The sequence below is a fragment of the Coturnix japonica genome, chromosome 12 (assembly GCF_054131305.1).
Source record: "Coturnix japonica strain WE chromosome 12, WE-NBRP24, whole genome shotgun sequence".
In the NCBI taxonomy this organism is placed as follows: Eukaryota; Metazoa; Chordata; class Aves; order Galliformes; family Phasianidae; genus Coturnix; species Coturnix japonica.
The window spans coordinates 15469900-15494706 of NC_140674.1; the positions used below are offsets into that span (position 1 = coordinate 15469900).

At 58.8% G+C, this 24807-nt stretch overlaps 1 protein-coding gene across 2 annotated transcripts; it reads right to left on the reverse strand.

Moving 5' to 3' along the window:
* Nucleotides 1-941: 941 nt before the first annotated feature.
* EPHB3 (EPH receptor B3) lies at nt 942-23121 on the reverse strand. 2 transcript variants are annotated; one of them, XM_032446573.2, is made up of 16 exons: nt 22901-23121; nt 12394-12458; nt 11460-12132; nt 6167-6322; nt 5745-6080; nt 4949-5073; nt 4673-4841; nt 4473-4578; nt 4175-4227; nt 3900-4022; nt 3571-3818; nt 3159-3374; nt 2921-3070; nt 2638-2831; nt 2340-2495; nt 942-2108 (listed from the first exon to the last, which is right to left on the reverse strand). In XM_032446573.2, the coding sequence occupies exons 1-16, from the start codon at nt 22998-23000 to the stop codon at nt 2000-2002; spliced, it is 2979 nt and encodes a 992-aa protein (XP_032302464.2). In that variant the 5' UTR covers nt 23001-23121; the 3' UTR covers nt 942-1999. The 2 variants fall into 2 exon arrangements, with proteins under 2 accessions (XP_032302464.2, XP_085369308.1); XM_085513182.1 differs by lacking the exon at nt 22901-23121 and having other exon boundaries at nt 4175-4272.
* Between the last annotated feature and the right edge of the window lie 1686 nt (nt 23122-24807).

The following is a 24807-nucleotide window of genomic DNA, read 5'->3' on the forward strand; positions in this document are numbered from 1 at the left end:
CCACCCCCCTAAAGCAGCAAAGCCAAGCGGGGAGCAAACAGCGGGGCTGCTACAGGGAGCGGGGTGCTGGGATCCCCACTGCAGCGATGGGCACACGGAGCTCCGGGGGGGCAGGTGGTGCGGAGCCTTTCAGCCGTTGCTGTGCTGCGGTGCCGTGCTGCCCTCCTGCTGTTTGCTGTTCCTTGCGGAGGAGGACGGGGTTAATGAGAAACCCAAGGGCAGGTGAGCGTTAAGGGAAGGGGAAAAACAGCACCTGCTGTGCGGCGCCTGGCAGGGAGGGGGGCACCCCATGGGGAGCACCTCCTCATCCTCAGCCCACTGCACTGCGTGTGGAGCAAGCGGGGTCTGGCATACAGGGCAGGATCAGAGCCCTGGGGAAGGATGCTCGAGGGGCAGAGGGCACAGGGACCATATGTCAGCAGCCCCGGATCCTTCCCTTGCCGTGCACTTTGCAGCAGCGGGTGAGTTTGCACCCAGCTCAGCAGCTCCCGTTTGGCATCTGTGACTCACGGAGGCAGTTGCAACACTCCCATGTGCAGTGGGAAAGGCAGGCTGCGTGCTGCGCTCCCCATGTGCTGTGGGTCAGGGCTGGCCTCGCTCAGTTTGCACTCATGGGGCTGCGGTCCCACAGGTCAGGCTCAACACAAGGAGAGAATGGGAAAAGCACTATCAGCAGCTCCAGATGGAGTTCTGGGGCTGGCTGTGCCCTGAGACCTGTCCCCTCCAACCCTGAGAGCACCACAGGCTGGCACCCATCTGCTTGGCACCTCCCTGCTGGCACACATCGGTGCCTACGGGCACCTATAGGGACCCTGCGGGAGTGTCAGTGTTACAGCAGGGGTTACGGGCACACAGGGATGGGGACCCACGGCCATGGGCAGTGATGGAGGCAGCAGCCCCGCGCCGGTGCAGCGAGAGCGATCGAGCAAAGGAAACGCTGATAAAATTCTTATTGCCTTTATTCTGCCCATTGCCTCACACAGTCCTGCCGGCCAGCACTCACGCACGCACGCACACACTCACGCACACTCACGCACGCTGGGAGTCTTGCCCTCAGCACAGAGGAAGCGGGCTGCAGTGAAGTCAGAGGAAGGTGAGTGAGTCTTTTGGCAGCAATCACAGCGTGTGGCAGGAGCGGCACCCGCTCCTTCTGCATAAAACAGGAGGCTGGGGGAGGCCAGGCCTCCGTGTGGCCCCGGCCCCGCACCCGGCCCCGCTTCGGGGGCTGGAGGGTCCCTGTGCAAACGTGCTGACGGCCTCACTCTGCAGTCCAGAGCTGGCCACGAGAACCAAGAGGGTCCCCTTTCTGCACCCTCTTTTTTTTTTTTTCTTTTTTTTTTCTTTTTAATATATCTCTCTCTATTATTATTATTATTATTTTTTTGCCTAACTCCCTGCATAGTAAATCTCACGGGGTTCGGGTTCTGGCGTGCAAAGCCAAAAAGGGAGCAGAGCCTTTCCCCTTCAGACACGTCCCAGTGAGGACCCTCGTGCGGAGGGGTGGAGTGATTGTCTGGGGCCGTAGCCCTGTCCCTGGCGCCGTCTCCATGCAGGGACCGGGCTTGGGGAAGGCTTCGGAGTGTCTGACGGACTCAGCGGACGGGTCAACAGTCTGTGGCCTCAGGGGTAGGGGGAAGTGAAGACTTGAGGGGGGAAAACCGGGGTGTAAAGAAATCCAAGAAGCAGAACATCTCTTCAAACTGATGAGCACTGAGACAGGGCGGGAAGCGGGATGTGCCATCTCCGTCCCATAATCCATCTTCAATATGAAGACTGCGTCACTGCCTCGCCGCAGCGGGACACGGGACGAAAAGCCGGGCTCCCTCTTGGCACGAGTGCCTCAGATCCAGGGAAGGGTGGCCCGGCCCAGCCTGTCCCCGGCGAGCGTCCGAGGCAGAGGAGCGCCACGGGAAGGGGAAATCGGGAAGCCGGGCTGCACCGCAAACAGAACCTGGTTGGCAGGTTCCCTCAGTCCGTTCCAATGCAGAGTCCCCTGCGGTCAAACCTGAACCGGCAGCGTCTGGTTCATCTGCAGCCTCATGTCCTGAATGCTGCTCAGGATCTTCTTCTGGTGCCCTGCTAGCGTCACTCCTATCCTCAACAGGTCCCTGCAAGGAGAAGGAGATGGATTTGGTGATCTGCCCACCCCAGTACCAACTGGCACATGGCCCTGCCCCATCTAGCTGCCACCAAGTGATCCCATCTTCACTGCAGCAGTCTGGCATCCCTCTCACACCACCTTTACCACCAGATGCTTGCTCCCAGATCTTTACTTCATGGGATGACCCCACACAAACCACCCAAGATCATTTGCCCCAGTCCTACAAGCAGGGACTCACTCTGCTGTCATTTGCGCCACCAGATCAAAGGAGGCGAAGCCGGCGTTGACAAAGTTCTCCTTGTACCGTCCCATTTTGATGGCATCCAGCCAGTCTCCCACAGTGGTGAAGGTGGTGTAATCGGGCACAGTGCGGTCCAGGAGCGGCTGGGACACACTGCAAGGCAAGAGAGCCACAGGTCACGGGGAGCAGGGGGTGCAGAGGTGCACATGGAAGCAGGGAGATGCCTTATCCCTGCTATCTTGTGACTCCAGCCCTAAATGCCTCTGTGCTCCCACAGACTGTGGATGCCACTGACCCGGACTGGACGCTGGCGATGACCTTCAGGCTGGCAGCATTGCGGATCAGCTTGTCCAGCGTGTTGACGATCTGTGCAAACTTGGGCCGCAAGTTGCGGTCCCGCACCCAGCAGTCCAACATCAGCTGGTGCAGCGCTGTGGGGCAGTCCATGGGGGGTGGCAGGCGGTAATCCTGCTCCACTGCATTGATCACCTGTGTAGAGAGGTGCACAGAAGCAGGCTGTGAGTGTGCTGGGTCCCCACTGGTGACCCCAAGTTCCTCACTCTTGGGTGAGCACTTACATCCTGGTTGGACATGTCCCAGTAGGGTCGCTCCCCATAGGACATCACTTCCCACATGACGATGCCGTAGCTCCACACATCACTGGCAGATGTGAATTTGCGGTAGGCGATGGCCTCGGGAGCTGTCCACCTGATGGGGATCTTGCCTCCCTGCAGGGATACAAAGCTCTGTTATTAAGCACATGCCTGCTCTGTCCTCCTGTCCCCAGCTCTGCAGATTCCCATGAGTGTCCTGTACCAGGGAGCTGGTGTAGGTGGGGTCGGCCGGATCATCCTCCAAAAAGCGGGAGAGCCCGAAGTCAGACACTTTGCAGACCAAGTTGCTGTTGACCAGGATGTTGCGGGCAGCCAGGTCTCGGTGCACGTAGTTCATCTCTGAGAGGTACTTCATGCCAGCAGCGATGCCTCGCAGCATCCCCACCAGCTGGATGACTGTGAACTGCCCATCATTCAGCTGCCAGGGGAGAGATCAGAAGGGTTTTAACACCCTGTATGGACTGGGAGGGATCTCTCTGTGCTACCACCACCCTTCCTCCCTAGGGCTATTCCAGAATAGGCACCCAGAGGTGTCTCTGCACAGTTTAGCCCTGGGGGTGTCAGTGTGACCACCCAGAGGGATGGAGAAGATCAGGGTGGGCCTTGTTGCTTACCCGGAGGAAAGAGTCGAGAGCGCAGTTCTCCATGAACTCTGTGATGATCATGACGGGGCGGCTCTTGGTCACCACACCCTCCAGGTGGATGATGTTGGGGTGGTCAAACTGGCCCATGATGCTGGCTTCGCTCAGGAAGTCCCGCCGCTGCCGCTCCGTGTAGCCCACCTTTAGTGTCTTGATGGCCACAAAGATCTCACGGCGGCCAGGCAGCTTCAGGCGCCCGCGGCACACCTCACCGAACTCCCCTGTGGGTGAGAAGGGGGTGAGCTGGCAGCTGGGGACAAGCTGTGTTCTCAGCAGTCACTGTGCCCAACCCTGGGACTTGCCTGCTCCAATGACCTCCTCAATTTTGACGCAGGAGATATCAATCTCTTTGGCAAATTCCCGGACAGCTTCATTTGGGTCTTCATAGGTGAAGGGGTCAATGTAGACCTTCATTCCAGGAGTGACTGCAAGGGCAGAGGAATCATCACCAGTGGGGATACAACATGGACGGCATGCCACACCAGCCTGGCATGGTCCTCAAGTAGCAAAGGCTGCACCTTCGCTTGCGTGTGGGGTAGGACTCAGGAGAAAGCATATGTGCTGGCCTCACACTCACCATATTGCTGCAGCTTCTCTGTGTACTCGGGATCTGTGCTGTTGCGCTGCTTCCTGCCCAAAGGAGACGAGAGGAGTTGTTCAGTAACCATCCCTTTCCTGATGGGGCAAAGACATTCACTGCCAGCTTCCAAATCCCAGCACAGGTGGACAAAGCCAGAGAGTTCCTCCTCCAGCAGCAGGACCCCAGTGCAGCAGGTCCAGCCCTGTGCTCTCAGACTGGAGCTGCTGGAACTCTGCCCGCAGGCATAAGCAACCCCCACCTTGCTCCAAGCCACCACGCCCTGCAAAGCCACTACCTGAAGCAGACGATAGCGATGATGACCACCACGATGACGAACAGCAGCCCTGCGGTAGCCGAACCCACGATGAGAGGCAGCTCCTGGAAAGTCTTGCCAGTGGAGCCTGGCACAGGGAGAAGCAGGAATCAAAATCAGGCTGGGGAGGAGGCATGTGTAGGAGGGCTGGGGGATGGAGGCAGTCCTGTCCTGGTACCTACCATCCTCTGCAGTTGTCTGGAACTCAGTGGGGAGGCTGTAGCGGCCATATCCAGCCACTGTGCGCGCTCGGACCTGCACCATGTAGCGGGCATTGGCCTTCAGCCCATCCAGCCGCACTGAGTTCTTCTGGCTGGTGACAGTGTTGGCAATGCCATCGCCCTGGCCTTGCTGTAAGGGAGATATGCAGGTGTCACCTCTGTGACATGTCCCCCGTCACTGTGGGGCTGATGGCCGGCCAGAAAGGCCAGGGTTAGGGAAGGGATTCTCTGCTTTACCTTCTCAGAGTACTTGATTTCATAGTCGAGAATGATGCCGTTGGGCCTCTCCGGGGGAGTCCATGACAGAGTCATGCTGTTCCCGGTGCTGCTGTGCAGGTGCATGGTGGGCACAGCAGACGGGGCTGGGAGAGGGAAAGAAGGGAAATTTGGCAGTGCCAGCACTGGCACCCAGCCAGGCTGTGCACAGTGTGTCCCCCGAGATCCTTGGGGGGACCCTTGAGGAACCCAGGACCTGCTCAGAGAACCCCAGTGAAAAGGCTGAAAAGTTTTGGGACTGCCTCTGGCAGCCTTGCAGCCAAGATGACAAGGGACCAAATAATTGCTCTGAGCTGACACTTCATCCTGTGCACAGCTGCAAACTGGTCCAAGGAAGGACCCTGCAGACCAAAGCAGAACTCCCTTTGCTCCTCCCCTTGCAGGGAGCTCCTCACTCCACCCCACCTGTGAGACCTGTGAAATCAGATCAGTGTGGTGGCTGGAGATTACCAGCACACTGGAGCTGGGCCAGGTAGGAAGGAAGGAGAGAACAGCACAGCACTCTGCTGGCTGAAGAGGTTTGGGCTGGTGCTGAGCCTTCCCAGGCCCACAGGGGGAGAAATCTCGCCTTCTTCCTCCCTTCGCAGCAGGCACAGCATCTCTCTGGGGTGGGTCTAGGAGCTCTCCAGAGCATCTGCCAAGCCTGCCCTTCCCTGCCTGCATGCATTCAGACTGCATGCTTTCAAGGGATGTGTGTTTAAACAGAGAGGAGAATTCACCCAGGGGATTAGAGACAGTGGTGCAGGGTGGCACTGACCTGCCTGGTTGGTTGTGATGTTGACGGAGGCAAAATGGGGAGGGTAGGGGCTCTTGCTGGAGATACCATTCACCGCCTGGATCTCGAAGGTGTACTGGGTGTGGGCCATCAGGTTGCTGATGTAGATGCGTCGCTCGGTGAGGCCCAGCTGGCGCGGCACGAACTCCACGTTGTCGTCGCAGCGCGTGCACAGCCGCCTCTCCACGCTGCACTTCTTGCAGATGACGTTGTAGAGCAGGTCATCCCGCCCGCCCGCGTCCTGTGGCTCACTCCACTCCAGCACCAACGACGTCTCATTCACGTTGGAGATGACGCTGCGTGGGGCTGAGGGCACACCTGGAGAGGCACGGGGGGATGTCAGGGATGGCTGCCCCACGCGTCCCTCCCACCCCCAGCTCCCATCCCACCCGCAGGGCACTCACTGGTGCAGGCACTGTCTGCGGGGTCCGTGTCTGCTCGGAAGAAGCCGCTGCGACATATACAGACTGTGGCTGCTCCTGCAGTGGTGCGGCTGTTGGGAGGGCAGGGGGAGCAGGGGCCCTCGCCCTGCTTGGATTTGAACATTCCCGGGCCGCACGCTGGAGGAAGGGAAAATGAAGCCACATTCGTGAAGGGCACACAGCAATGTTCCATTTGCTCCCCCCTGCCCACACCCAGCCCCACACTCCATTCCTGGAGGCACACGTCCAGGGAGGATGTGCTCAGCCCAGCCTGGCATTCCCTATGGGAGGCCCCTGTCACCCTGAAGTGCCCACCCCACCCCAAATCTCCCACCCTGGCCACTTGAACCACTTCTCAGCCCGTGGCGGCGGCACCTCCGAGCTGGCTCCAGTGCTGTGTGCTGAGCCAGACTACAACATTCCTGCCCCTGCTTCCGATGCACACTGGAAGAGCCCTGGAGCTGGCCCCGCTCGCACCGCAGGCGCTCAGCCCTAACGAGGGGCACGTGAAGGGATTAACAGCACTCAGGCCTAGGAGCAGAATGGCATTGGGAAACCACCCTGTGCCTTCACATAGCCTCATTTAGTGCAGCCCTGTGATAATCGGGGTGTGGAATCCTCCCAGCATGGGGCCCACAACATCTCCTGCCCCATCCCCACATCAGCAAGACCCCCACAGCTCTATCTGCCTGGCCCTGGGGCATGCGGCCATCCTTGCAGTCCCTGAAGTGGAAACTCTTGCCCCGTGCCTTCCTGATGACATCACCCTAAACACAAGGAGCTTCAACTTGCTTCACAGGGCTGCGGCGAGCGGAAGTTTCCTGCTATGAGCCATCTCCTGACACCCTGCATGGAAGCTCTCCGGCACCAGGGTGCTGTGGGTCACTGCACCCAAGCACTGCAGGGACCGCAGCCACCCTAACTCCATGGCCAGAGTCCCTCAGAGTGAACAGGATGGGCCCCACAGTCAGGCTCACTGACCTGAACTACCCTTTAGACTTCTGTATCCATCCTTTAGAAACTCAAGTTTAGCCCATTCTGTGCAGCTCTAAAGGAATCATCCTGAAGAAAGGGATGAAGGCAGTGCTCCATCCCCCTGAGATATGGAGGGACCAGCCCAAGGTGCTGGAGCAGCCCCGGCACGCAGAGGCCCAGCCCAGCCTCAGTTGCAGGCAGTTAAAACTGGGTGGATGCAGCTTCACACATCAGGAACCAGATTGCTGAGGAATGAGAGATGACTGAAACCTCTTGGACAGGAACACTCTGGGCTCCAAGAGCTGCCAAACATGCTTTGGTTATGGACAAGAGCCCGGATCTGTCGGGGACAAACCCCCCTGAAATAATAGAGGGGTGAAACTGGAGCAGTGCTTGCGTGGAGCAGAAAAGGCCCAGCATGGGCTGGGAGAGCAGCAGCACACAGCCTGGGCTGGTGAGCCCACAGTCACCCCTCTCCTCTCAGAGGCCTTCCTCCTTGCTTCCTCCTCCTCCTCTTTGCAGTGCAAGCCTTGCTGCCACCCATTTGGGAAGGGGAAAAGCAGGCTGAGAGGCGAGGCCCAGCTGCACCACTGTGCCAGAGCATCCAACTCTGTTTAATAAATCAGAGCATAAGGACCTCGGTGGCAGCGTGACAGCTCTCAGCCACATTTGAAGCCGTAACTGAGCTGAAAGCTGATCCCAGGTCCCCGTGGATCTGTGTCATCTCCTCCTGCACAACGCCGCTACGCTGAGCTCCTCACTTCCACCCGCAGCTCTGCATCTGCCCTTTTTTTCCTGCTGAAGCATCCTCAAATCAAATAGCAGCCCCCAACCTCTGCACACAGATCACATCTCCCGGCGCTGGGCTGCAGTCACCTCCGGGGAGAACATGACAGCTGCTGACAGCCATGGGATAACAGGTCAGGGAAGCGAGCAGAGCTCTGCAGAGGGGCTGTTGGATGGCAGGAGGGAGCTGCAGCCCAGCAATGTGGGGTAACTGTATGGAGGGTTGCTCCTCCTGGTGCACATCAGCCCCACAGCTGGATCCTGCACTACTGCTCCTGCACTCTTCCCCCGTATTGTCCCCACCCCGTGAGCAAAATCCAAGGGAGGGAGCCGAAAAACACCGAAACAAAACTACCATCGAGAGCATGGTGACTCACCCCAGTGATGACTGCATGGAATGGGGGAACCACACACTGAGCATCCCCTGAAACCTATGGTCCCCTCCCATGGAGCAGCTCCGATTTGCCCCAACTTAACCCCTCAGCTGCTTTCCCATCCCGGCTATTTCCCTCCCTGTAGGACCAAAGCAGTGTGCAGGTGAACGCATCCCTCTGCCCAGCAGCCCCGTCCTTCCACTACAGACAGCTACCAGCTCTGCCCAAGACCGTGTGCGCTGCATGGACCTATGCTCATCACTGCCTTCACTCTCCTGTAAGCAGCCCAGCCCCTGGCGAGGCAGTGGCTCTTGTTTCAAGTCTCTCTTAAAAGGCACTTGATTTTTCTTTTAAAACACCCTTCAGGTAGAAATATTTTACACCTGTGCAGCCCAGAAATGAATGGAATAAACTCGTAGGGCAGAGGAAGGGAAGACTCCATTGGGGTTTGAGCGGTGGCATCTGAGGAAGAGGTGGGAAAATGATATTTTGCGTGGGTTTGCTTTTTTGTTGGAGGAATTTTCAATGAGCAAAGTGCCCCCAGAGCCACAGCAGGTCACGGGCAGGACGGCAGATCTCCGTGCTGTGGTACAAGCAGCCCATTGTGGGGCTGCCCAGCTCCGCAGGCCAGCGCTGCTCTGCCTGCACTGCCTTTGATCTGTAATCCCGGCCAATTAATAGAAGGCAGTTTCACTTCCTGGTTTTCATGCAGCAACCCCGTGTTGCAATGCAAAGCTGCAAACAGTTGGTGAGTGCAATGCTGGCTTGGCGTTTTCTGTTGTGTTTTTTTTTTTTCCTTTAATTCGTGGTGATGTTCCCATTAGTCACCGATCGCGAGGAAAACGCATTTTGACAAACCCCACACTTTGGCCGCGGCCTGACCTGCTATCACCTGCTGACAGCACCCAAATAGGCAGCAGCACCGCCGTGCACACCCTGTATGGCAGGAGGGGGTTGGAAGGAAAGGGCTGGAGCTCTGCTGGCAGCGCTCTCATGAAGCACCGGAATCTGACTGCTCCATGGGAAATCCTATTGCTGGCCTGTGGGCACCACGTGCAAAGTGATGTGGAGGTACTGCAGAGTGAGGGGGGATGAGGGCACACGTCCCCATGGTGCCAGCCCGGCCACGGGCTCCGCTCCTGTGAGTGCTGCCTCCGCACATCTCTGCATGGAGCGTGTGGGAAGCGGCACAACCCCCAGAAGGGCCGTGTGCTAATTAAATAAAGATAATGAGGCTGAGAATGAGATGCCAAATCAATGCTGTGGCAACTCCCGAGCAGGGCGGCAGATCCCATTCTCACAGCTCGCATGACAAAGCGTGCCCAAGGAGCTGCCTTCAGCCAGGCTCATCCCTTGGGACCGGGATCCAAGGCGTATTGTCACAGGTCTGAATAAGGACCCTAATCCCAGCGCTGGATGCAGATAAAGAGGAGGAGGAGGAGAGCTTCAAAGGCCATGGAAAGGCTAGGGAACGGGAGAGATTTACAAGAGGGCTTATCCCATCTAAGTGCTAACGCAGTATTGTTATTTATTAAAATGCCATCTGGCACCTCGTGGCACTCTGAGCTCCGCAATCCCAGCAGCGATGCTGGGACATGGTACAATACGGCATGGGGGGCTCTGTCCCGCACTCTCCATACACCAGCTATCTGCAGGGGTATTGCCAGGGTGAGCTATGAGCAAAACGGGGGAATAAAGGCTGAAACGCAGCTATGAAGCAGCCAACAAAGAGCAGAAAATGGAGCTGGGTTATGCGAGCCCTTCCTCAGCTGTTTCCACTTAAAACACACGGTCATATGGTGGAAAATGTGATCGTATGAACGTGGTGCGAGTTTCCCAGAGAAACGTGTGTATGCCATTTCCACCCAGTGAAGGGCAGGGGATGGGCGCTGGATGGGGTCATGCGTGCAGCTTCCCTGTGTAAGGAGAACCCAAAAGTGCTGCCCATGGGCTGGAGGATGGGGGAAGGATGAAGCTCCTCTCCCTGCCTCTCCCTGGGGAGGATGCTGTATGTAGCACTGCCTCTGATACCTCTTCCAAATGGGGAGCCACGAGGGCTGGCGTGAAGTGGTACCCCACGCCCCTCTCATCACTGAGGAACAGCAAACACCCTATAGGGGCTGTAGGATCTCCCAACTCAAGCAACATGGAGCCATCTCCCCAGGAGCAGGGACCACAAACCAAACCAAACAGTGGGTGCCTGCTACTGGTGGCTGTCTGTTCCCAGACCAACAGTACTCAAAGGCTGAGCTCCCTGCAAGCAGTCGCTACGGTCACATATACATCCCAAATCCCACCACCCCTGCCAAGAGCAAAGGCTTAGTGCCAAGCAGCCCGTCATCTGTGAGCACGAGGCAACCAGCCCTGGCGCCCTGTTGTCCGTGCCTCCATCCAAGGGGAACACTGGGGTCCTACCCCAGGGCAGGGTCCTCAGTGCTGGAGGCAGCTCCCTAAGGCATAATAACCCCAAAAAGCAAGCATTACACCCATCCACACTGATCTTTCCAAATCAGCATTTCCTGCCTGGGGTGAAACAACAACACCAACCCTCCAGTGCCACTCATCTGCAGGCAGGATGCTTTCTCCTTCCCTCCAAGGAAGGAAGGCTCACTGCAAGCCTGCAGCTCTGGCAGGGGGCCTCCCACAGCCAGCTCAGTGGGGCCCCGCTCACTGTCAGCATTCTGAATGCCTCTGCACAGGCCGTGTGAAATCTTGCTCACTGGGAGCAGGGGCTTGCCCCGACCACCTGCACCTTTACACACTGCAGGAGGGAGGGCAGAGACATCGGTCACAGCAGCCGGTGCGAGAGGAAAGTATTGGAAACACATGAGGGCTTGCTACATCCCCCGAGCCACACGGCGCTGCAGACTGCGCCATGCAGACACATCCCATATCTCAGCACTTCGCGGATGCTCCCCAGCTTGGCACTGGTAAGCTATGCTGGTATGGACCACCAAAGCTTTAAAGCAAGCAGTCATCAGAAGCACAGACCAGTCCTGAGACAGCACAAATGCTCCATCCTTACGGAGCCATCTAGGCTCCCCAGCCTCCAAAATGAGACCTAGCTCAACACCTCCTCTGCATGAGCACGCACGTGCAGTGCAATGGATAAGCCAAGAGAGACCGCACCAAGCCCTTACCTTGGCACTGGGTGTCCTTCATGGCTGGCTCGTACCCAGCTGCACACGTGCACGCTCCCACAGGCACCATCCACTCGCCGTCACCATTGCAGTACAGCTTCAGGGGCACAGACACCTCCACTGCGTTGGGGATGCAGGTGCCCGGAGCAATGACCAGCGACGTGGGCTCAGCCCCCGTCAGGGTCTCAGGGAAGATAGCAAAGCCAGCGATGGTGTTGGAACATTTCTTGTAGAAAGCCCGGACGGAGATGAGGGACATACAGGCCCCCAGATCCTGGAAAGCCAGGTAAAAGCCATTCTTGGAGAGTGGCCCAAAGCTGCGCACCTTGGTGTTCACACGGCCAGACTCCAGTTTGGAGAAGCTCTCATCTGGAGCAATTGTATCCACTTTGATATAGGGGTTCTCCATCCAGAAAGGGCTATTGGCAGAGGCAGAATCCGTATCCGACTCATAATAGAAGAGGTTGAAGGTCTCTTTGCAGGAACCAGGGATGTTGGGGATGCTGTTGCAGTCCCGTACGGTGAATTTCAGCTCCACATAGACACGCTGGACATCCTGGCGCTGGATAAACTTGGTACGAAGCCAGTTGTTCTGGTTGGCCTCTCGCACGTTGCACACCTGGTACGTGCGGATGGGGTTCATAGCCTCGTCGTAACCACTGACCTCTTCCCACTGCAAGAGAGAAGCAGGGCATCAGACCCTGGCACTGGGTAGGGCAGCAGATAATGGGGAGCACGTCTGCCAGCCCCAGCCCTACAAGGTGACCAAGGGACCCTCATTGCGACCAAGGGACCAGGGCTCCACCGGCTGGGAGTCAGCATGGAGCTATAGGATTTAGAAAGCATGGGAGCAAGGGGAGGGCAAGGGAAAGTGTGAGCAAGGGACCCTGACCCCAAGTTCCATAGTTGGGGACGGAACTGGCTTCAAACTTACCCCTGTCTCTGGATGGGTTGTCCATGCCAGCTCCGAGGTCACCCACTTCGTGTCCATCAGGGTCTCTAGAGAGAGAGAGAGGGAGGAAGGAGAAAAGTAATTGGAGATGAAGGCCAAGATTCAAGGGAAAAAAACAGGAGGAGTGGGGGAGAAAAGAGCTTAGGCTGACATTTCTGTGGAAAACAGCAACTTGGGGGGTGAGACGTGGTGGGAGGAGGGGGAGCGGCGCAGACAGACTCCAGATTTCTGCTCTGCTGTCAGAACAGGAAGAGCGAGGCGTCCCTGCGGAGCAGCCGGCCAGGTGGCATAGGGACGCGTTGCCACCCCCAGCCCGGCCACCAGCCCCCCACCTCCCGGCCCCCTGCGCGCCTCCCCTTGTGCTTTGGCAGGGCATGTATTTACTGTGGCTGGGGTTGAAAGGGCCTGTTCCCATGGCAGGGTGGTGCGGGCCAGGCAGGTTTATCCAGAGGAGGAGGGACTGGCAGGCTGCTCTCCCAGAGACGCCCCACATCACTCATTTTACAAGAGGGGAGAAGAATTTGACCGTCTGGCCAACATTCCTGGAGCAGACTACAAGACAAACCACCCCGACAGCATTCCCCAAACAGCCCCAGCCCCAGCCTTGGGGGAGCGAGACGCTTGTCTGGGAAGAGCTGCAATTGCAGGCAGCTGTCGCTAATCCCAGGCAGAGCTGCAGCTCCGAGTGAGCAATGCTGCACACAGAAACTGGGAGAGAAATGCAACGACCGGGAATGATGCTACTCCCTCCATGTCCCACTGCATCTGGGCTGGGATAGTGATAGGATGCTGGAGGCTTGGGTTCCTCCTGCCCATGGGAGCTGGGAGGGCAAAGGGCTGCAAGCACAGAGTAAAACCCTGGAGCTGGATAACACAACCCAGTGCACTCACAGGTTCCTGCCAGCAGCCCTGAAGAATGTTTCCCACATCCAGCTGCAGGCATGACCCCTGCTGCTCTCTGCACAGCTCCCTGGGGGACATCTGTCCATCCCTCATAGAGATGAAGGGCATAGAGTCATCCATCGCTTGCTCAGAGTGTGCTCATTCCCAGCACGGTGACTTCGCCCTACGAGCAAGAGGCAATCGCACCTTCTCTTCCACTTCAGGAAAAGCACTGGCTGACCCAGCTGAGGAGGAAGCATGGAGGAGGAAGGAAGTGTTCACACATTATGGGGATGAATCCTGGCTGGAGGATTCCTTCCTCCTGCGTCCCACCCTGGGGGCAGCAGCCAGCAATACAGTGTGGCATCCACAGCCATGCCCGCAGCCAGCACACAGCCCCAAGGCAGCGGGGCAGGGCAGCACGCTCAGAGTGAAGGATGAGACATCCCATCCCAGGCACCCTGGAGCCCCTGTGCTGCACTGGGGATGGGGAGCAGAGCCACCCGCAGTGATCCCAGGGCCGGCCCTGGGAGCCAGCTGTCCTAATAAGGGCACAGCAGTGCTGTGGGGGCCGGGAACGCAGTGCTGGCAGCGGAGCAGAGCCAAGCGCGTGCTGACAGCGTAGGGCTGCCAAGTCCCATAGAGGAGACCCAGGCTGTAATGGGGTGCAGGATGCATCCAGCCAAGGGCTCCAGGATGGGATGGGGACATGGCACAGGGGTCCCACGAGCACCCTGGTTCTCAAATTTACCCACGGTGTGAGGGAAACCCCTGCACAGCCTCCACACCCCATGGCACCAAAGGTCCCCTCCGGCACCGCTCTTCCCTGCGTGGCTGGGACACGCCGTATCCTCATTTGGCAGCATCTGCCCTCCAAACAGCAAGGAGGGGAAAGAAAACAACAGGGCTGAGCCGGCCCTGCTGGCACGAGAGCCACATAAACCACACGGTGAGAACAGGGAGGGAAAATAATAGGAATAAAACAACTGGGCGATACAACTAAAGGAAACAGGGCCGAGCACAGAGGGCAGCAGGGTTTCCTGCAGCCGTGGGGCTGGCCAGGGTCAGCAGCCCCCCCTGGCCTCTCCATGCAGCCGTACAGCACATGAAGATCGCAGTGGATGATCCCAGGGCTGCACACTGAGCCCAGCCAGAGCTACACTGTGCCCTTAAAGCTGCTGCAATGATTTCTCTGTGCAGCAGCACCAAATTGGCTGCCTCTCTGCACCAAGTACTGGGTGTGCTGAGCATCCATCCCTCACCAAGTGGGCACACACTGGCACACAAGGTTGGGGTATCCGGGGAGATTTGGGCACCATGCTGGCACAGTGCTGGGGCGCTCCTCACTCAGCCCAGGTCTGCAGGTGCTTTGGAGAGATGTGAATGGCATCAAGATGCAGTAAGCTGTGAGTCAAAGCCTTCCAAATCCCGCATGCTGAGGAGTGCCTGGTTCCATTAGTCAATGGGAAATTGGCTCCCAGTTTCTGTAGCTTTGGTAAGTCTCCCCCAGCCCCGCTTTATCACTGCTGGGGAGTTGTCCTCTGCTTACCTCCAGCCAGGCCAAGGAGCTCAGGAGAGCACAATCCCTGCTAGGATTTGGCAAGCACAGCAATGCACAGCCACCCCCACACCAAAGCAGGATTTCTGTGGCAGAGACAGATCCAAGGGCAGGGAAAGAGCCTCACTTCTCAGATGGGGCCGTGCACTAAGGCGGAATGTTTCTGGCTGCCTCCTCCCTGCCAAATCTCCTTTGTGCACCTCAAGCTACAAAGACCCTAGTTCCTGTACTTCCCCCGCATCCCTTTTGCAGGGTCCTCAGCAGCTCACAGGGCACACGAAGCCCTGGCGTGGGCCCACCTGAACCCCAGGACCTATTACAAAGCAGGGGCTGAGGAATGCTGTGTGCATGCTCCATGGCCAGCGAAACATTCCGCCTCTCCTGAAGAGGCCCTGAGAGCCCCCAGCTTGCACTGTTCGGCGGCAGACATGCTCAGCAGTGATGGCAGGCTTTGCGCTTAGTGCTGCCTGAGCCAGAAGGGAAAATTCTTTCAAGATGAAGCCGCTGGGGAAGACTCAATCGTCTCCACCAACCGGCTCCAATTTAAGTGCTCTTGCCTTTGAACGTGGGGACTGCCGCCTTTATCAGGATGTGCTAGCAGGGTACGACGCCAGCTCCTTGCCCCGACGGGGAGAAGGCAGCCAGCACGCTCCAGAGCATCCTGGAAGAAGGCAAGGGAGGAAAGTTAGTAAAGACACCCACGCAGCCCTGCTGCAAACATGGGAACCTGTTCTGCAACACCTTGGGAGCCACGCGCACCATCGCACCCAGGAGCCAAGCCCCAGCAGCCGTCCCATCCCATCCCACCCGCAGCAGCTCCATCAGGGCACTGGGAGCAGAGGTGCTGGCTGGGGACAGCAGGATCTGCGTGCAGCTCTGGTTGCTGCCTGCTAGTCAAAAAGCCACCAAAAGGGGCATCTCTCGTACATTTTAATTTCCTCCTCAGTTTTGAGATAATGATGGCAGGAGCGGACGGCCTTGTGCACTCCCCATTCAAGCACCTATCGGCACAATTAATCCCAGCACCGTTCTAAGCAGCGGCACAAAGGGCCTTTGGTGCACGGCCCTTTATCTGGGAACAAAGAGCTGCCTGTGGGAGAGAACCTGAGGTTGCACTTTTCCCGCTGACGAGCGTTTCGTGTACACAAAAGTGGAGCCACACAGGGCGCCAGGCATCGGGTCAGACCCTCGATGCCTTTCCCAGGGCGTGCTGTTCTCCCCACCTTGAGGTTTCAGCCAACCCCACAGCTCTCCTTGTCCTCCTGGACAAGGGACGGCCCTGTGTGCACCCATAGCAGAAGCTTTGGGCACAAGGAACATGGAGAAGGTGCCTGCAGCACTGTCAGGACACCACACAGCCCACAAGGAAAAGCCCAGCTCCCCCATTTTCCACCACTCTGCACGCTTGGGGTCTCAGACATGCAGCTCTGTGCAGAGTCCCACCCACAGCTTTGGGGCCAGGGCAGCTCGCTCAGCCCCAGGGAAGGGCTGGAGCACTCCCTATCACCACCCACGCTGGGAACAAGCCTCGCGCTGAGCCTGCTCCCAGCAGCGGAGAGAACCAGGAGTGCTGCAGTGACCCCCTCCCTGTGCCCCATCCCACTGCTGGGGGGATGGAGGGCTGCATCCGCCCACGCCCACCAGTGTGCACTCACCCCAGGTCCAGGGTGAGCCAACGAGCTTGGAACAAAGAGAAGAGAGGAGGGGAAAGAAAAAAAGTGGGGCCTGTATCACAGCTGTGGCCCTTTGTGCCAAGGGCGTTTGGCCCATCATCAAAGGGGATTGGATTTGCTGAGGCAAATGATGACACATCCACTTCAAGCGGGGCAGGTTCTGCCTGCTGCTGGAGGCGAGCCACCGGAGTGAAGAAGTACTGTGGGCACTTAATAATAGACTCATTATTTCTGCATTATGACAGGGCCCAGAGGCCCCAACTGAGATTAAGGCCCCTTTGTACACACCACACACATACACACACACACACACACACGGGCAGCAGTCCGTGCCCCACTGAGGAAGGGCAGCCTGGTCCCAGCCCCACGGTCAGCTCCCGGCAGAGCCCAAGGATGCTCCAAGCAAGGATGCATCCTCCCCCTCCATTTCCCAACCCCACACCTGTGAGGGCAGCCCGCATCAGGGTGTAATAACTCACCCGGGAAGACAGCCCCGTGGCTCTGAGCCATCATCCAGCTGCGTCTCCCCCTGCCCTGACCCCAATACCTGGCGCCTACTCCGTGGGCAGAGCCAGTAGTGGGATGACTGCGAGCACAAGGGACACAGGGGCTGCCTCCATCCAGCCCTGCCCGGCGCCCACCCGCTGACTGCCTGAAGAGGGTTTTCCGGCCGCGTGCTCCTCGCCAGGAGCTGTTTCCTGATGGCCGTGAGACAGACTGAAGCATGTGAGAGGGGACAGGTGCCAGCTCTGCAACTGTGAAAAGCAGATCAAGTGGCAGCACCCGGGATGCGGGGAGGGACAGGCATCCATGCAGCAGGTCGAGCCACGCACAGCAGATTTCTGCCTCTGCAAAGCACAGCCGTGCCAAACTGGGCTGCAGCGCTGTGTGGCACATGTACTGTGTGCGAACCCTGCAAATCACAGTACCTGGAGCACGGGGATTTTGCAGCAGGACAGCAGTCCCTGCCCTACAGCCACACACCAAGCGCTCCACTGTGCCCTGGACACGTGCAGCCCGTGCTCTGCCAGGTCCCGCTGCCAGCCCCTGGTCCCGCTGAACGGCCGTGCTGACGCTGGGGGAGGCCTCGAGCCAGCTGCCCGAGTCCAGCCCTGCGCTGCAATTACTGTTCTATTAATACCACCGGGATTTCGGATGTCAATGCCTGATGCACCGCGCCAGGGTCAGCTTCGCCAGGGCGAGCTGCCTTCCCTGCCCACATGGTGCACAAGCCCCAGCGCTCGCTGCTTTTCCTCTCCTTTGGGAAAAGCCATCTTCCCTCTGCGGAGAGACCCCATGGAAAAGCCTCAAGCCCTGTCAGTGGCCCTGCCAGCCTTCCAATGCCAGGCACCTGCTCAGGATGGGCACATCCCTGCCATCAGCTCCCATAGAACAAAGTCAGCAGCGTTGCACTGGGTGGTACCCATGTGGGCCTGCATGTAGGAGAGATTTATAGGTCGCTGTCCCCAGAAGGAGCAGCCATGCAGCCGCCCTCCACTGCCACAGAAATAACTCATCTGATCCAGAGATGCCAGACCTGTTCAAGGCACAAATACCATTAACCAGGACGTAGGCAGCAAAGCAGCCCGTGTTTCCAGGCCCTGGGATGAGGGAAGCACGGTAATGGCTTTGTGGGGCACTGTCCCTACAGGGCCACTAGGCTGGTGCAGATCTCCAAAATCCCATAGTTTGGGCAGCCTTGTCGTGCTTCTGCCTCTATCTCTTAGAGCAGGCTGCAATCCGAAATACCTCTCTCTTCTCCCCCCCCCAGCTCTGTTTTTTTTCCAGGTTGTACCTCTGGAAAGAGGCCAGGAAAAGAGTAATGATATTTAAAAAACACCCCCTCCCCAAAAAAGGTTACTCATTGCACACACAAAGGTTCGCCCCACAGACGGGGCGGCTCGGCTGCCAAGCTGCATCCCATCCAGGCAGCGCGGAGCAAGGGTTCCTGCCAAGATTTCCCTCCTCTCTCCTGCCTGGGGCAGTTACCCAAATCTCCACGCTGCTCTCTGCTCGCTTCCTTGAGCACCGAGCCCATCTGGAACTGCTTAAACCCAAATATCCTCCCCCCCGCCTCCCCCACCCCGAAGTCAGATTCTTCCAGAGTTAAAACAAGCACAGAGTCAGGAGGGGGTGCCGGGCCGAGCTGACTCGCTCCTTCATTTCAGTTTAATTTCTGGGGAACTAGAATAAATCTGTTCCTGGCGATCGTTCAAACCCTGCACATTTTTCTCATTAATAAAAAAGGCCTTGGATCGCACGCCGTGTGTGCGTGCATGCCGCGAGCCCCCTCCCCGCTCCCCGGCCCGTGGGGTCCCTCCTGCTCCCCAGCCCTCGCTGGGCACCCCGGGGATGAGGAGGAGGGGCTGGGAGGGGGGCACATCCCCTCCCCAAAACACATTTTGTCCTGAGGAGGCCCCCGAGCCCCACCTCGGAGAGGAACAGGGAGGCCCAAATCCCCCCACAGCTGACGTGGGTGGGGAAATCCCTCATGGGATGGACCTGTGGGACAGGGGGGACAGCATGGACAGTGCACCCCCCCACCAGAGGCACCACAACCCCTGCAGGGCCCCCATGCCCACAGCATTCCTGGGGAGGGGGCTGGGAAACAGGTGTTTGTCAACAGGGTGAGGAACGCCAGGCCTCGGCCGCACAGAGCTCAGCGACATGCAAGAATAAAATAAAATACAAAATAAACCAAAAATCCCACAGAAATCCCCTGCCTGGACCCCCGGCTGCCACGTGCTGGCGCACGTGCGGGGAGCAGGGCTGCAGCGCGCAGCTCCAGCCTCTTCCCAAGATGGCTCCCCTTCCTCCTCAGAGGGGCGGCCATGCGGAGCCATGCGGAACCGCGCACCATCCCGCCTTGCCGAGGGGATAGCAGGCTCCCGGGGAAGCAGGCTCTGGGCCCTTTGGCTCTGTGGATGGGAAGGGGATGGAGGCCCTGAGCTCAGCACCACAAGGCCCTACCAAGGGTGGGCAATGCTGGAAGCCAAGGGAGGGAGCACGAGGCCTCGAGGCCTACAAAATGGCTCCCATCCTGCTGGCGGGCTCTGTGGGTCTCTGTTGATGAGGGAGGATGGCCCACGCCCGCCACCAGCCCTGACGGGTTGGCACTGCCACGGGGCGAGCCCAGTCCCAGCCTGGGCCTGGATTTTGTGCAACAGTAATGACGGCGATATACATAAAACAACAACAACAAAAGGCAAAGCGAGAACTTGAATGGGACCATCCCGCCAGGGTGGGAACGGCACTGCTGCAAGAAGCCTCCAAAATGGCAGCCCATCCCCGGGGCCACAGCCAGCTCCTGCACAGGGCCTGATCCCCGCGGTGGAGTCACCGCACAGATGCTCCCCTCTTCCCAAAGCTTGGGAACACGCCTGCTCCATAGTGACACCAGCTCCTCCTGGGTCCCATGCTGGGTAAGCAGGGAGTGATGGCAGCCACCAGCTCCAGCACAACCCTGGGGGACAGGGACAGGTCCCTGTGACCCACGCAGCACCCACCCCACTGCTTCCCCATGCACCAAGGGGGGGATCCCGGCTGGCAACCCCACAGCCCCGCACCCTCCCCCAGCACAGCTCCCAGGCGGAGACGCCAGATCCCGACAAACCAGTTTGACTCAGCACAACAGGAACAGCTACAATTTTAAAAACATGCGAGTCTGTGATTCAGGTTGCTGGGGCTGTTTTAATTAAACACCAAGCTCTCCTGCTCCTGGAGCAGGCAGCAGCAAACGGCTCACGGAAAGAAAATGCAACCGACTGGTTTCCCTGAATATCTCTGGCACTAAGTCATCACAACAAAACAGGGAGTTTCGGTTCATTCCTTAAAAACCAGAGGCCGCTATTCCCCCATCGCCAAGCCTGGGTGGATGAACACAGCCCCGGAGTGCAGCCGGGTGCTGCCCCATGGCAGAGCTGCAGACAATGCGGGGTTGTGGAGTTCCCGACTGGCCGCATGCTCTGCTTGACACAAAGGAGAGCCCTTCTCATCCCGGACTCGGAGCATGGCTCCACAAACAGAGCTTTTTGCGAGGAATGGGGGATTGAATGAATTCAGCAAGTGTGACGGAGCCCTGCGACCTGCTTTTCTTGCAGCCCTACCCCGAGCATCAATAAAACAGCGGGGCCGGCTTCCCTGGATCACCCCACTGATAAAGTAATTAAAGGAAAAGCAAACATCCCTGCCAAGAAAATACCTGGTGGCTCCAGCTCCCGACGCGTGGTCAGTCTGGGAGCAAGGTGGGGATGGGGTCAGAGGAGGAAAACCCCCATAAATCCTCCTGGTTTGGGTATTTTGCTAGAGCTGGGGCTGGTGGAATGGCACACAGAAACCCTTCAGTGTAGATGGAGCTCTGTGAGCAGGGAGACGGCTCACGCAGGAGGGGTACGTTCCTCCAAAAGTGGTCCCAGCCCACCCACATCCCAATGGGGATGGGCAGAGCTACCCCAAAGGCTCCCAGCTCCCTCCTGCCAGGGCTTTAACCCCAACGGGTGGTGACGGCCTCGACTGCCCCGCAGCCCTGATGAGACAACTCCTCAGCTCCAGACCCCCGCACGGGAGAAAGGATCCGCTGTTGCCCCCGGACAGAACATTCCTTCTGCAGCCGGCCTGGGGACTGCTGAACCAGAGAAGAAAAACACATTGTGACTTCAAACAAACCCAGCGCACTTACGGGATCTGGAGAGAAACCATTTTCTCCTCAGCAGCACAAAGCCCTCACTGAGCCACTGCCGAGTGCAGCTCCCCCCCACCCCCGTGGGGCCTCGTAAAGAAACCCAATGCCACGCTGTGCCCCCGAGGATGGAGCAGATCCAGCCCTGTACCGCTGGGACCGTGCCCTCCTGGCCGGGCAGCAGCCCATCACCTCTTGGAGGGGGACAGTCAGGACTTGGGGGCTGCCGTAGCCTGGAAGACGCGAGCGCAGATTTACTGCCATGCCAGATTTATGGTCAGCACTAAAATATCCGACCGAACGTGCACACTCTAGGGCTCCATGTCCATCAGTGAGCAGTGTTGTGAGCGGCTGGGAACGCCCCGCTGCAGCCAAAGTGCTGGAGCTGGCTGACCCCGAGATGAGCAGCGGGGATGGGAACGGCAGCAACTTTCCCTCTAGCTCAGATCACGGCAAAAAGGAGAGGGGGGAAAATACGGGAAAATAAATAAATAAATGAAGTCCCAAGGGACTCAAGGCCAGCCCCCAAAATGCCGTGCAGTACCAGCCAGGCCCTGAAGCCGTCCACCTGGGACCAGCCCTGACCTCTTGGGGCAGCGTGTTTGCTCCCTGACCCTATTCCACACTTGGGAAGCAGTGAAGACCCCACGAGCCGGTTGTTCGCCCTCCTTTTCTGGCTCTTCTCCCCCCGGCATCAAGGCAGAGGCTGAGCCCCAGCGGCTCGGACAGCACTGGGAGATGCTCACATCGTTGTGCTGCCGCTGCTTCCTTCCCAATTCCCAAAGCCCCAATGGGAAATGGGGTCGGAGGGGCCGGGGGCACGGCGATGCTCCAGGCAAGCTGGGCACACATTGGTTTCTCCTCGCCCCGACTCTCGCTTCCCAGCCCGAGCAGGCCACGAATCGCAGCTCCCTTCCTCCAGCCTACAAAGGAGGATGTGATTTTTTGTTGTTTTTTTTTTCCTTTTTCCCCACCCTTCTGCCAAAATAAAGAAGGAGGAAAAAAAAAAAAACCACACACAAAAAAACGCACCGGGTAAGAGGGAGGAGGAGAGAAAACGCCACAAACAGCCGCCCCCAAAACTTTGTAGAAAGCACAAACGTGGTGGAAATGCTCCTTCCAGAACCGCAGCGGTTCGGGCTCCGGCTCCAGCAGCCCCGACCCGACACCGGGGGCAGCGGAGCTTCGGAACGAGCAGAACCGCCTCGGAACGAACAAAAGCGGCGGCCCCTCCGCCGGGCAGCGATCGCCGCGCGGTCCCGGGGCGCTGAGCAACGCTCCGTACCGGGGGTTTCCCTCTGCCTCCCCTCCTCGAGCAGCGGGGCCGCTCACCGGACATCGCGCACGCTTCGCACCGAGACAAAACCCAGCCGGGCCCCGGTTCCTACAGCCCGGAGCGGGGCCGCAAAGCCGCGGGGAGCGGGATACGAGCCAACGAAAGGAGGAAAAGCGAATGGAGCAGCACGAGGGGGGATCCCTCCTCCTTCCGTGAGGCTGCGGCACGAGCGGAACCAGACCGGGACCGGGGGGGTTAAAGCACCGGGGAACGGACGGAGCCGGACACCGCGCACGGGCAGCGCTCCGGCTCCACACGGCGCCGGCTGCAGGCGATACGAGTCCCGGCTCGGAGCACGCGGCACCCGTGTCACCCGCACTACCCGGGCCCCGGTGCGGCGGGCACGCCCGGCCGGTACTCACCCTCGAGGGCGCGGCGGCCGCCGGGCAGCAGCAGGAGCAGCAGGAGGGGAAGCAGCGGCGGCGGCGGCGGGGCGGCCCCCGGGCGGGCGGTGGCGGCCATGGCGGGGGGCGGTGCGGGCGGCCCCGCCGGGCAGTGCCGAGCTCGGCGCCACGCGCGGCTCTTCTCGCCGCCGCGCCACGATCGCGCTCTGGCTCCGCCGCCGCCGCCGCCGCCGCTCAGCCGAGAGGGGCGGGACCCGCCGGCCAATCAGCTCCGCCCCGTGACAACACGGCGCCCCTGGCGACGGAGAGCGCGGCGCTGATTGGACGGCGGTACGGAGAGGGGGCGGGGCTTTCGCGGAAAGATGAATTGGAAGGGGCGGGCGCTGCGCGGGGCGGGACGAGAGGCCACGCCCCGAGAGCGGGAAGAGCGGGGCGGGCAGAGCGCCCCACCCAGCGGACACCCGCGGAACTGGGGCTTAAAGGGGAACGAACCGCAGCGCCGGGCCCGGCCCACAACACGGCTGGGGGGCGATGGGGGGGCGTACAGAGCCCGCTGTGTGCTCACAGGATGGTCTGAGCCACCCAGCGCATCCCCACCTGCACATCTTGTCTCATGCCATTCCATCCAATACAGTCCCATTCCGTTCCGCTTCATCTTCTACAGTCCCACTCCATTCCATTATTCTACTCAATACCATGCAGCCCTACAGCATCCCACCCCATCCCATCCCATCCCACCCCATCCCATTCCACCCCACCCCATCCCACCCCATCCCACCCCATCCCATTCCACCCCATCCCATCCCATCCCACCCCATCCCATCCCATCCCATCCCATCCCATCCCATCCCATCCCATCCCATCTTCTACATTTCTATTCCACCCCATTCCATTTCATCCCGTCTCATTCCATTCAATTCCTTTCTATCCTGTTCTTTACAGTCCCATCCCATCTTCTGCACTCCCATTCCAGTTCATTCCATCCCATTCTATCCCACGGTCCTGTCTCATTCAATTCCACTCCATTCCATTCTGCTCCATTCCTTCCATTACTTTCCATCTTATCCGTTACAGTTCCATCCCGTGCTCCACACTACCATTCCATTCCCTTTCATTCCATTCCACTTCCTACAGCCTTGTCCCATTCCATTCCATTCCATTCCATTCCATTCCATTCCATTCCATTCCATTCCATTCCACTCCATTCCACTTCCTACAGCCTTGTCCCATTCCATTCCATTCCATTCCATTCCATTCCATTCCATTCCATTCCATTCCATTCCATTCCACCCTCTACAGTCCTGTCCCATCCTACTGCACTCCACCTGCTCCATCCTGTCTCATGTACTCCCATCCCATTCCATCCCATCACCCCCCATCCCATCTCCTGATCCTCCTCAGTCCTTTCTGTCCCTGATCTGTCCCATCCCCATCACACTGTGACTCCCATCCCAGTGTCAGGTCTCAGCCTCAGATCCCAACCAGAGCAGCACACACTCAGAGAACCCCACAGGGATCCCAAATTCCCACTCCCACCTCCCGCACGAGTGATGGTGCCAGCTGCCCTACATTCAGCCCTGGTCCCTAGCCTGAGGATACCAGAGTCCACTTGCTTTCCCCACGGCTGGAGCTGACACACCCCTGAAGTGACTGATAAAGCACATGCAAAATCTCCTAAATCCCCAATGTGTGGGCATTTTGATGCTCCTGGTCCCCGGAATGGGATGGATCTCCTGGATGCAGGGTGCCAGCTGGATGCATCCCCTCCAGGCTGCCTTGTCCCTGTGTCACAGCCATCTGGGCTGCCTGGCACCATCTGCAGGCAGCACCACCTCACTCCCTGCCCCAGAAACCTGCCCCAGAAACACCTGCAGCCCCAGCTTCATGCCACCGAAACTCAAACACGGAGCTGATATTGGCCTCCC

Coding starts and splice junctions, on each gene's coding strand:
- EPHB3 (XM_032446573.2), bottom strand. CDS start 23,000: ATGGCCGCCACCGCCCGCCCGGGGGCCGCCCCGCCGCCGCCGCCGCTG. Junction 5,074..5,744: donor CATCACAACCAACCAGGCAG/GTCAGTGCCACC, acceptor TCCCTCTCCCAG/CCCCGTCTGCTGTGCCCACC. Junction 3,375..3,570: donor CTCTCGACTCTTTCCTCCGG/GTAAGCAACAAG, acceptor CTCCCCTGGCAG/CTGAATGATGGGCAGTTCAC.